We start from the raw sequence: 13,195 nt of genomic DNA on the forward strand, positions 1-13,195 counted from the left end.
ACAGTGATCCTGTTTGCAAAGCATTTTGACTTATCCTCCACTGGAATTTGTGGCGCTGAAACGCATTTAAATGTTTTCAGCCGTAGCGTCGGCAACGGAGGAAGACGACACGGGTAAGCTGCGTCAAAGAATCGAATTTCGCCTCTTCGAGACGGTGGTCTTGAAACGTCTTTTTTGTTGTTGTTTTCAAGACGTGATGTTCTATGCACCGAGTTTCATCTTCCCATTTGCTTTCAGGTGTACATGAAGAAGAAACAGGTTAGTGATAAACGTTTCGTTTGCTACCGGATAACATAATTCTTTTAGAATGCACTTCCACGAGGCTGCTATTAGCGGGACGGGTGAGGACACGGAGTAAAATTGAAGGGAAAAGTCGGTGTTCTGCCGGTGGTGGTGAAATCCGGCGTGTACTTCTTAACTACTGTACACGTTGCAACGTTTCTGTCCTTCTGAAGAAGCTTTGGAGCTCTTTCTGCATGGGCGCCATCGTCTTGCCAATCAACGTTCTTTTTCGATTCTTACTTTTGTCAAGCGCGATGTTGTAAGAACTTTTGCGAAAGTGTGTACAGACATTCTCCTGAGACCACTATTTGCTCTTCCTGAATGGATATGAAGTATCACTCTCGCTTGCACTTCTTAAACGTTAATGAGAAAAAGTGGCAGGGTTTTAACATCGTTAAGCCGAGTGGACGTGCGAAAGCAAGGGACCTTGAGGGTGCCAGGGTCACCCTCAAGGTCACCCTCCCATTGACTACAGCTGGCGCGACACTCCTCCGAACTTACCCGAGCTTCCTCCCATTGGCTGCAGCTTGCGCGACTCCCCTCCGAACTAACCCGAGCTTACCCGAGTTACCCCGAGGCTTCACACAAGAGGTTTTGAGCCATGTTAAGTAGTTCTTTCACATTAAAACTGCCCCTGTTACTCCGATACGTTCGCGATATGCCCTAGTATAGTTTGCATCACCAAAAAGGTAAATGACGCCAGCGTGGTCTTCGTGCCCGTCTCACTGGTATGCCAAACTATTTTTTTCGTCGATGGGCAAAAGCGCTTTTAAGGGCATCGTCACGGTCGCTTCACGCGAGCAGCTTTGCTGCAGCTTTATTTCTCGGCAGGTTTCACGGTAAATCACTAAGCTTGGGTAATGTGGGATGATTTCAGTTGGTCCTCCAACATCGCCCGTCGTGCTCGTAAAGGCGAGAGGAAACAGAGGAAACACGACGACGGCGGAAAGCGGAACGACGCATCGGCCATCTTCGCCTGTCACTAAAGAGGGTAGGCGGCTTTATTCCTGCTTGTTGTTGTTCTTCAATTAATTTGCCACAGAATATTCCGCTTTACATGTAAATGACTAAATCAGAAGGTGTTCGATGAAAATTTACTTCCTTATACACTATGTCCGATGAAATTTACTGTTCCTGAATGACCATGCACATGGCATCGTCTGCAAGAGGTGCAACATTTTTGTTTTATTTTGTGTTCGTGTGCACGCGTGCAAGTGCGTGCGTGACGGGAAAACTAAGGGCTTCTTTTTGGTATCGCGACGGAAGTGCTAAAGTGGTCTTCTGCTTCCTTCAGTGCAACAATACTTCTCGATTTAACTGTACTATTTAGTATTGTTTAGTACTTAATAAACACTCAATCCGTACGCCCTTTTTGGCACTTGTTACATAATACATTCTTAGTTTTCAATTGTTATAGATGTTGCTCTAGAAGGTCAACTGTGAGCAGCGTAATGAATAAAACACTGCGTTTTCACAGCAGGTCATTGTGGTTTGCTATGTAGAGCGCTTTAAAAGCAAACAACCACGAACAAAAGGTGCGTTTAAGAGAGTGCCATTGAGCCGCGAGATTTGCGTCTAAAAAATATGGTTTTTCAACTAGCGTCTCGTCTCTTAAAGGCCATCTCGGTTGAGGATATCTAGCGGATGGTGGCAAACATTTCAGATTGCAAATCCTGCATCTTATATTTTGGAAAGCTGCGCACTAGCAATGACCGGTGGCTGCTTCAATCTCATTTTTATCTAGACGACTTTCCACCGGTGTATGATCCTAGAAATAAAATGTAGGACAGATTTGTATAAAACCTTATTCGTTCCACTCACGATGAGTGAGTGGAACAGTCTGCCAGCTGGCATCACTAAGTGCTGCACGACCACTCAGGCTGCCAGATGGCGTCATTGAGTGCTACGCGGAAGATCGATTCCGCGCATTTTTATCAGATGTGTGACGTGGCGGGCAGTTCTAATTTCGCGCATGTTCTTCATTAATTTTATGTCATTATATCTACTGTGCGCAGTTGTCCTCCTTTAGTGCATGTTTTCCATCATTACTTGCGTGATAGCATTTTTCTTGCTCTCCTTATGGTCCTACCAGGAAATTTCATCAGCCATCCTTGCTTCAAAGTAAATAAATATTTTAAAATTAAATTTAGAAATCTGCTTTCAACAACATCACATGTCCTGGCTATAAAAATGCACTCTCCACAGGTGAGTCCATGATTTGTTCGCAATAACCGTGTTTATAGCTAAATACACGTCAAAGGCTCTACGCCTGAAACAAAGCAACGCACCGCCATGATTAAAACGGCGCTTTACAATCGCTTTCAGCTCCAGAGAAGAGGCTCATCTGTACGGTGGCCAACGGGACAAATGCGGTCCTGTCCGATGTACGGAAAGCTTGCAGCCACCTAGTGTTCTCGGCTCTCAGCTACGACCGGAACTCCTCCGTTCTCGTTCCCAAAGACGGCAAGTTCACGTCGTGTCACTGCCGTCTGAGATTTAGCGACAGTTAACCAAAATGTTAGCTACAGCTGTGTTCAGAAATAGCACCAAACACGCAAAACGGCAAAGAAGCCTAATTTCACGAATTCAAGTCACATGCGAATCACGATCACTAATACGGGCAGAAGAGCCCCTTTTAAAGGGCAACTGTATCACTTTTTGAGAATTTCGCAATATTCAAGGGTTCAAATTTATATAGACTGTAGGTGAAGCATGCCAAGTTTTTTTGCGCTAGCATTGAAAATAGTGACGTAATCGACGATTGAATTTGCGCTTCTCCTCAAAGCACCAAAGGAGTGCGGGGAAGTTCAGTGTGACGTCATGGAAGGTATGATTTTGAAATTACCGTTGCCGTCAGCCCCACCCTGCTGTCCATCGTTGGATGCTGTCAAACAGTGTTCGGATGGCTTCGCCTTCTTTGGCGGTGTTATTTTTTTTCCTTCAAAGCAGGCGTTTATGCGATGGAAATGTACTGATACCTTCAACGACGTCATCAGGAGCCCCACTTGGCGTTGTGAGCTGCGGAGAAGCTTGAAGGCCGTCGCGATTTTAATTGCCGATTACGTCCCCATTTAAAATGATAGCGCAAAAGGACTTCGCATAATTTACCTGCAAGTTTCACACATTCGACCTTTTTATCTATAGTCGATTTCTAAAACCTATACAGTTGCCCTTTAACTTGGCTGTTATTTTCTAAATGCGTTGTAACCATTTTTTTTTCAAGCAGCTGCCGAAGCGGCTTGTGTGAAATTTATACCACACAGTCATGAGAAACAGTAAAATTGTAGTGGTATCGTAAGAAATCGGTTTTCAGACCTTTTCTGTCTTGCCATAAATTTCCTAAAACTGCAGAATTAGCAAATATGACGCTTTTACATCTCCGTAGCTTTGCAGGTAAGCAGACACCAAAATTATCTCGGTCACACGGGTTCAAGCCCTTTAAAGCCGATCAAATTGAAAATTTAAATTTGATTTTAATTTGCGCCGTTATATTAAAAATGAAACTCTTGGCAAAACTCTTGGGGCCGGTGCAGTACTTTCGCTTGTAGTTTAAATTGAAGATTCAAATTTTTCATACGCTTGAAACCTTCGAACTCCTGCAATGTACAGGATGTTGATGCCGCCATCGTTGCAGAATTCGTAAAATGAATCTTTAGCATTTTCAATTCAGCAGTTTTTGGCCACTCTTTACGAAAATTGGGGCCTCAACCACCATAATATGTTAATTAAAAGATAGTTGGCAAATTTTAGTTAGCAGTCTGTAATTAGCGGTACTTGTTAATGGTGTCTGCTGCGTCTGACAGCAAGTGCCTGAAAAGGTTCTATTACAACCATCGTAACTTTAGGAATTTTTGAAAGCGCTCGTTCAAACATCCGGTATGTGAGCCTTAAGGAAATTTACTGTTCAGTGAGTAGTTTAAACAAGCTATGAACCATTTAACTGAGCTTGAAGCAGTAATCACTGCATGTGGCGATATTTCAGAGGTTGGACTCAACGCCTTCCTTGCTCTGAAGAACACCTCAAGCGTTAAACTCGCTGTGGAGCTGGACGTTGCGGAGCTCCTTGAGTCGGAACAGATCGCCGAGAGGGAACAGACTGCCGTGGCGACGCTCTTCTGGATGCAAAAGCACGGCTTAGAGCGGCTGGCGCTGTTTGTCAAGCGTCGCGACTTCTCCGAAGCGCACCTACAAAGACTCATCTCGCTCATCAAGGTAGGTGAGGTCAGATACACCCTAAGTAGAAAGGAGTAAGCAGAAAGGAGTAAGCAGAAAGGAGTAAGCAGAAAGGATTAAACAGGGAGTATAAGCCGACGTACATAAGCTCCGGGAGGACAGGAGCCTGTAGTAGCGCGTGCGCTGCATACTCGCTCATGAAGAGCGCCAGCGTGCCTCGAGACACTACGCATGCGCAGTATCAGCTAATTTTTGATCTTGACGCGTCTGGCTTTACCTTCCTTAACCAGTACCTCGCGCCAACGTGATTTTAATTCGTCCCATCCATACGTGGACAGGTGCCCAACCTTCGAAAGAGTGGCTAACAGAGCCTGGAGAATAGAGGATAGGCTAACTCCATCTTGCATGAGCGCGGGATCCATCCTTTATTTACTCTGGTCGAGCAACCGACCGGGAGCTGCGTTCAATCGCACTGATAGAGGCGTATAGTCGCTAATGTCTTGCACGTCTGGCGGAAAGTTGAGGATCCCGCAAGAACCGAGACCCGACAGAAGGACGGGGTGCAAATAGACGCGATCGAGACGGCTGAGTGAGGAGCCTCGCCTCCTAGCAGCCACGAAGTCCTCATCGTTAAGCGCAAACCACGCATCCGTGAACCTGAAGTGCCCGACTAAACACCCGAGCTCGAGGGCGTGGTAAGAAGACACGCCTTGTCCTGCGCCACGTAGTACATCACGCCAAGAATTCAACGCACAGCTGAAGTCACCGATGAGCTCGCACTGCAAGATCTGATCAAGATAGGCACCGATGGATTTAAAAACGACGTTCGCCTGACTGCGTTTGGCAGGGTCATACACATTAATGAATCGAATTTTGCGATTTCTTAAAAAAAAAAAAACGTTCGTAATTATGGCGCGTTCACCGAGGTCATAAGTGCAGTGCACGCATTAGACGTAAAAAGGACACTGACAACGCATGACTTAGAGGTAGTCGACGAGAAAAAAGCGTCAACTTCAAAGCGCTTACGAAAAGATGAAACATCACGGGAGTAAGAAAATTGCACTCTTGTAAAAACAGCAAATCCGCACCGACTGGGCGTGCAAGGTACTAATTGCCCGTTGTTTGGGGGGATCACGAAAGCCTCTGACATTAAAAGTAATGAAATGAATTCCTGTCATCATGTGGTGCGAAAAAAGCTCGCGAACGCGTGGGCTAACCAAAAAGAAGAGTAATGTGCCGAATGACTCACACAAGCGTTCGGCGTGGTGGGCAACATGGCACAGGCGGTAGCAACAGATGATTCGGTGGCGCTGTACTCCACAAAGGAAGCTCGGGCGCGCAGAAAAAAAGGAACTCTGGGATGGTGCCAGGTAGTATATATTGTCCCTGCTGTCAGCAGGTCCTCTACATGGCTGACTGGGTTGACCAGACAGGGGTCCTCCTGGGGGAGGGCCGTCTGAGGTTCGGACGATCCCATCCGAGCCGCTTTGTTGACGCTGGACTGCCGTTGGCTGAGACAGGAACAAGACAGCCTCCGAGCTTGTCATGACGAGTTGGAAGCATCAAAATTATCTCCTCTGGACAACTTCTCTGCCTCTTCCTCGCATGATGCGGCGTTAGATGCCGCCTCATCCGAGTCGCCGGTAACTGTAGCCGTGGGCGCCGCGTCGTCGACATTAATCGTATCGAGGAGCCAGGAAAACCTCGATCGGTACCTGGGGTTCCTTCGTCGCGGCCGCGAGAGTGGTCACGTAGAGCGTGGCGCGATTCAGTCGGACGTGGCATGGTTTCCGCCACAGCGCTTGTACGCAGGCTGGCAAGTCTCTGCCCCGTGGATATAAGCAGCACAGCGGGCGCATCGGGATGCCGTACATGTATGCGGCGCCGAGGGGACCTTCCGTGCCGCACCGGGCACATACCTTCCTCATACCGCGGTATTCAGGCATGGCGCGGTGCACCGCGACCGTGATGAAGTTCGGCGGCGCGCGCTGCATGCCAAGCTTTACCAGTCGTGCGCCATTGTGGACGTGGCTCCGGGACTTGAAGACGGGCTCCCTGACGGTCCGGACTTTGTCGTAGGGTTTCAAAGCAGCTGCGAGCGCGTCGCCACTCAGGTATGGTGGCAGACAGAGGAACGTCACAAAAACCACTGGCACTGTCGATTGCAACAGCGGTACTTGCTTTCCGGCCACGACGAGCGTGGAACCCGAGCCTTAATTTTCGTGGCTTGCACCATCGAACTTACAGCAGCCAGGAACTTTGTCCTATAGAGGTGCTGCAGGTACGGCAGCCACCAGACACCGAAAACCGTCTCGATGGAGTCGATCAGGTCGTCCGCCGGAACTGAAAGCGCATCTCTTCCATAGGTCGCTGGGCTGTAGGCGACTGCTGCATGGTCCTGCTTGCCCTGGACACCCCGACAGCAGGCGCAGCGCCGAGGCACTGGAACAGGCAGCGGGACCTCTGGGGACTCACGGGGCAGGATCCGGGGCTCTCGGGTTGGGGATTGCTCAGGAGTATCCTGGGGGACGACGAGCAAAGAGACGACCGCTCTTTGCAAAATTTGTCCCTCCGCTTTTCGTTCGTTCACCGGCTCAAGCCAGCCTTCCAGGACCAGCAAAAGTGCCCAAGGGGCTGCTTGAACAGCGTCAAAAAATTCAGGTTTCCTGTTTGTGTAAGTGCACCGTATTATGAAAGCGCGGGTAAAGACGAAGCTCAAGAGAGCAGGACGGGGAAAACGCTGCTCGCAACTGGGTTTATTAGAAACTTGTTCGGTGAACAGCCTGCTTGCGCAGTCGCAGTCTGCATCGACTGGCGAAACGTAATCGCCAGAGACAGAGTAAGAGAAGCAAACACATTGCTATCGTGCGACCAAATGAATGATGTCACGTGTGTGCATCGCTTGATATGATAATACAGAGCATGCCGGAGTCACGCAACTTACTTGCAAATAGACAACAGCATATAAATAGCAACGTGCTAGTTAGCAATAGCGTAAATGTGAGCTGTGCCAGCTACGCGGGTTTTATTATTGTCACCTATGGTAACATCATAGCGCAGGCTGATATGCACGGCATCTCAAACGGGATTGTTACAGTAGAAAAACTGGGCAACGACAACCATATTCAAAGTTCGCCGCGATAACAGTGTGATAGCACAAGATGGCGCCATGTGATCGCAAGCTGGGCCCACGCCTGCCGCGTCGAGATCAGTCAGAATCGCCGTGAGGGCACGAGATGGCGCCACGTGCCAGTCGGCTTTGGGCAGCATATCCGACGCATTATAACCAAATAGCACGTGAGCACAGGAGGCGCGCTATACGGTTACGGTAAAGGTACGCGCTATGGCGAAGCTCAGACCCATGTACTCTTGGACAAGTAGGAGCCCACCCTTGAGGACTTTTTGTTCTTTCGTTAAAGTTGTTCGTTAAAGCTAGCTCTCACATAAACTTTGTAGTTAAAAAAAATTCGTTATGGTCCGAAGATCGAACCCACCACCGCCTCAGCGGGAGTCTCTCTACTAACTGAGCTAACCGGGACGGCTAGCAATCGTAGGGCGAGAGCGAACTGATCAAAAACTCGAAGTGGGAACGGTGTTGGTGAAATGATGAGCAATTACTCCCTCATTATAAGTCTTCTGCACGTTGGGGGATTCCCTTGAACATTTGACCATGTCAGAAGTGCTTAATGCTGCTTTCCGATGTTCGATCTTTCAGATGCTCCGCACAAGTCTGCGAACTGTGCTGACAGATCAGATAAAAGAAGTCATTGTCGCTGTTCCGCTGCAAAGTAGAGTTTTCACCTCCGAGCTATTACAGTGAGTATGCATTCGTACATTCCGAGAGTTCGTAGTGCACTGTGTTGTTAACACTGAGGAAAGAAAAGACAAAAGGGGCGCTTCCTATACTGTAGCCTGACAGAACAATGTTGCGTAAGTCACGAGGTTCTGGAGGTCACGAGGTCTAGAGGTCACGAGGTCTGGAGGCCACGAGGTCTGGAGGTCAGCCAGCACAAACTGCGTTGTGCTTGCTGTCAGGAGCGACTGTAGCACCTCCCGGAATGGTGTAGAATATGCTGGTCCCAGCTTTGTGCAACGGAAGCCGCTCAAATGATTCCGATAGATTCCAAAGATTAATTCCACACACGCACTGCGGGGAAGCACATCGCTCTTCAACTTCATTTTTCAGTTTGTTGTTCAAATGTACGATTACCAGCCTTTTTGAAACGCTGTTACCACCCCAGATGACGTGTTTGTAAAAGTATAAACCTTAGTATCTTGCGGCAGGTGTTGGATTAAGAACAACTGATGTCCAGCACTGCTACGCGATTTTTTTTTTTTGCGAAGGATTTACAATGTTGATATCTTTGTGGAAATGGAGATAGAAGCATCATGAAGAGCGCCAAATTTCCTTCTTTCACACTACAATCTCTTGCGATTTGTTGTTGCTACTGAAGGAAGGATGAAAAAGAAAGTGCACGGGCCTACCCACTGGCTCGAGCTCAACCACAATTGCTGCCGCGTGCAGACAGAGGAGAGTTGAAAGATGTGAGAGGAAAGATTGAAAGAACAGACGCGCGTCGCAACAACCGCGTCCGCCGAAGCGACGACGCCGGTTGTAACAGATATCCCCTCTTGCGGTTTTCAGGCACGCTGACACCATCATCTACATCACACACCACACCGCACCGAGTGACAGCTGTGTGGTGGTCTTCCCTTCAACGTTCGATTCAACCCAGGGCTTCTCAGACGTGGTAAGCCTCTGGTATACTTCACTGAAGTACCATCATGCCTCTTTCTAGCTGATGTGGAAGTGGTAGTTCGTTTACCGCTATCAACGAAGTACGAGGACAGTAAAAGAAGAAAGCATGGACAACGGAGATCGCCTCAAGTTTTCGGACAAGTCCGTGTGCAGCAACCCTGGGCGTTGGCTATAGTAGGCTAGACGACTTATCTTTTTCTCGAGCAAAGAGAGTGTTTTTGTCGCATTGTTTGTGTGGTTTAGGGCGGAAAAACTACTTCCGTATTTAAAAGATCTCTGCATTCTTCCTAGTGATAGGCTCGATTGTTTCGCGAATCGCCGTGTAATCAGAAAGAAGCGATCACAGCCAGGGAATCACATCCCTTAATTGAACCATCCCTCTTCTACTATGCAGTATTATTAAGTTGGCGCTGTCACCTCATCGGGCCGCAATCAAAATACGTTGACAAAACACACCACGCAGCTATTCGGCTTCCCCAAGAGGCAACCCGTTGTTGTCAAACACGCACTGCGTAAGCGCCGTACCTAACACACTCCGACTTGAAAGGATGAATTCGCTTCCTCCGTATTGAAATTATCAAAGCACCCCCTGGCCTCACCGGCAACTTGCAAATAATGGCCGGTTCAGCGCGCGACTGCGGGGCGCCACCAAAGAAAACGACACGACCGCCCATGACGGCGCATATCAGAGTTAATCTGAACCACTGGCACAATAAAGCTATGTTACAGCGCTGCCGGCGGCTGCAAGGTTCGCTTGTTCGATGTCCCAACAGTTAAGTTTTGCCCGATTTTTTTTTTTTTACACTGTCAGCTGTTATGGCCAGACCACCCGCGATCTCATGGTCGCCGTCCGCATTAAATTACGTGATCAAATAGCAAGGTCACATGACCTATTTTCACCGGTCACACTCGTAGGTGACGCGACCGACGACCAAACTCGCAATTGAACATCAAAACACACTCTCTTGTCACATTTTTTTTTCTTCTACATTCCCCCTTACACAGGCAGCTGACGCTGAACTCGTTTTAAGCCACGTGAATGCGATCGGCGTACACATTTTCTTCTGCGTTCAGACTTTTTTTTATTTCTTTCGCTTTCTGATAAAAAATTTGGTGCGTCCTTTTCTTCGTGGTAATTAGGGGGTGCGTACCACCCGTTAGATAAGCTCGGCGACTCATTATCAAGGAAATAAAAAAAAAAACATCATGCTGTCTCATCCGCACCGCCTCAGAAAGTGTATGACAAGGAGAGACAGAGCACGTGCAGGACGCCAGACCTGGCGCACTAAATATGTTTTCTTCTCTCTTCAACCACAGGAACGAGGTGACTTGGTGCCTTCCGATCTCTCGGGCGCCGTCAGAACGAAGCGCTTCTGCGTCTCCGTTAGCCTGGCCGTGCTGCGTTTCACTCTCGGCGATTCCGTCTCCAGGGTGGCCAACAGCACTTGTCTCCGCGAGAGCTGGGTCTCCTACGACCAGGTATGCGTAGGCTGCGCGCCTAAGGATGTGCCACTTGAGCGCAGTTTCTCTTCGGGCTAATGCCTGCGTTCTCCTCAGAGGATCCTCATTTTTTTATCGAAAGAGTGAAGGCCTGTAGTATAATAATGATAAAGAAACAAATTTGGTACACTATTCGTTTATGAGTCGCCGCGGTGGCTCAGTGGTTATGATGCTCGTCTGTTGACCCGAAAGACGCGGTTTCGATTCCGGTCGCAGCATTGAGATGGAGGCATAATGCTAGAGGCTCGTGTACTGTGGGATGTCAGTGCACGTTAAGGAATCCCAGGTGGTCTAAATTATCCGGAGCCCTCCACTAAGGCGGCCCTTACAGCCTGACTCAATTTGGGATGATGATGACGATGAAATACTTTTATTATTATAAGGAGTTGTGATTAGACCAGCTCTTAAGGAGCCGGCCCTCACAGTCACTAGGTGGGATTCCTGGTACGGGACCCCAGTGGCGTCGGCCGCTTATCGGGTGCGCTCAACCAGGGCTTTTTGGGCCTGCAGGTCAGAGCAGCCGAGCAGCGTCACCTCCCAGTCCTCCCGGGTGGGGTTCGGGTAAGAGGGGGGATAGCAGAGTTGGACGTTAAACCCAAACCAAACCAATCTCACGAACTGGTCGGCATTCTTTAGTATGTCGCCCTCGTTTGAGCAGACCACTTCGCTCTCTCAAAAAATTCGCTCTTGGAGTTTGAGGGCCAAGGCATTCAGTGTGCGTCACAATGCCAGCTGGGAATGCTGAAGAATACGAAGATTTTCGTTATGAGGAAATACGAGGTCTGTTAGAAAAGTATCCGACCTTTTGCCGAAGAAAAAAAACTTGCATAACTGGAGCGTTGCAAACCTAGTCATCTTTAAAGTAGTCTACTTGGGACTCCACACACTTCTACCAGCGGTGCTGCCATTGTGGGAAGTATTCCGAAAAGGCCCTTTTCGGAATGGAGTTTAGCTCAGCTGTCGTTGCAGCCATAATGTTCTTCCTTGTCTGAAATCGCGCTCCTTTCAATGGCCTTTTGATTTTGGGAACCAGCCAGAAATCGCAGGGGCCATATCAGGACAGTAAGGAGTCTGTTGAACTACAGGAGTCTGGTTTTTCACCAAAAAATCTGATTCGAGTGCGAGGAATGTGCAGGAGCATTGGCGCGATGGGTGCGCCAATTTCCTGTTGACCTTAGCTCCGGGTTCTTGCGCCGCACAGTATCACGTAGGCAACGGAGGACATCCCTGTAGTACTCTTTGGTCATTGTTTGACCCTGTAGAGTGCGTACTCGTGGTCTGCCACACAGAGGGTGTCAAAGAAAGCAGTCAGCATCACTTTCACATTGCTGCGCAATTGGCGGGCCTTCTTAAGTCTTGGTGACGTGGAATGCTTCCACTCTGACGACTGGGATCTGGTTTCCGGGTCGTACCTGTACACCCAAGACTCGTCACTAGTGATTATGATGTTGATGAAGTCGGGGTCACTGTTTGCGGAATCCAGCATGTCCTGTGAGACTTCAACACGAAGCTGCTTTTGCTCCACCGTGAGCAGCTTCGGCACGAATTTCGCCGCAACTCTCTCCATGGCCAAATCTTCGGTGATAATGGAATGTGCGGAGAAATTGCTCATGTCCACCTCTTCCTCAATTTCTCGGATAGTCACGCGACAGTCCCGCATCACCATAGCGTTCAGTTCGGCAATGACCTGGTCATTTTGGCATGTTGATGGCCGATTGGAGCGTGGCTCGTTCTCCACCGATGTGCGGCCTTCTTTAAAACAATTGTAACACTGCTTAAACTGTGTGCTGCTCATAGCATCTTCACCGAAAGCCGTCTGAATATTTCGAATGGTTTCCACTCAGCTGTCGCCAAGTTTATGGCAAAATTTGTTGCAGTAGCGCTGCTCCTTTCACTCCGCCATTTTCCTTGCAATAAAAAACCGACGAGAGCACTGCACACTGCCTCACTCAAACGCTGCTTCCCAGCGACTGACGCTATCGGCAGGCGACAAAAAATTTGTGCATGCGCACGAAGGTTCAAGGTAGGCTGGTGCAAGCGTGCTTGTTTCAAATCCATCAGGTGTTCGTAAAAAAAAAAAAATAAAGTCGGATACTTTTCTAACAGACCTCGTATTTAGACATTAAAAATCGCATGCGTGTCCCCCGATTCCCGTCGTTGGTTGTATATAATCACATGGATGATATATATCTTACAATTCTTGAAGGTGTTGACACTGAAATTGCCTGCGGTTCTGTTGCAGACTTGCCTCGAGGGAGAGACGGCTCCGACCTACGATGCAGACGCGATGGCTGTTTTCATAGAAGGGAACGACTACGCCCTGACGTACGAAAATGAAGAGTCCCTCCACTTGAAGGTGCTTTATTATTTCTCCAGTTCCCACCTGAGTCGGAAACCTTGCCCAGCTTGAGATACGTGTCCGGGCACTAGTGGAGGCCGATTTTCAGCTTTACTTACCAAAACGTAAACGTGCGGCTGCAT

General features: G+C 48.5%; 1 protein-coding gene across 1 annotated transcript in view; it reads left to right on the forward strand.

The window, feature by feature from the left end:
- The window catches only part of LOC149358639 (uncharacterized), a 65,669-nt gene that overhangs the window by 25,646 nt on the left and 26,828 nt on the right, over positions 1-13,195 (forward strand). The window contains exons 24-32 of the mRNA XM_089567572.1: positions 81-113; positions 238-258; positions 1,160-1,273; positions 2,608-2,745; positions 4,265-4,494; positions 8,171-8,271; positions 9,101-9,206; positions 10,532-10,693; positions 12,957-13,070. Coding sequence (XP_089423698.1) covers positions 81-113; positions 238-258; positions 1,160-1,273; positions 2,608-2,745; positions 4,265-4,494; positions 8,171-8,271; positions 9,101-9,206; positions 10,532-10,693; positions 12,957-13,070 — 1,019 coding nt within the window. The remainder of the gene's footprint in view (positions 1-80; positions 114-237; positions 259-1,159; positions 1,274-2,607; positions 2,746-4,264; positions 4,495-8,170; positions 8,272-9,100; positions 9,207-10,531; positions 10,694-12,956; positions 13,071-13,195) is intronic.

This window comes from Amblyomma mixtum, chromosome 2 (genome assembly GCF_055824585.1).
Source record: "Amblyomma mixtum isolate Tamu chromosome 2, ASM5582458v1, whole genome shotgun sequence".
Lineage (NCBI taxonomy): Eukaryota > Metazoa > Arthropoda > Arachnida > Ixodida > Ixodidae > Amblyomma > Amblyomma mixtum.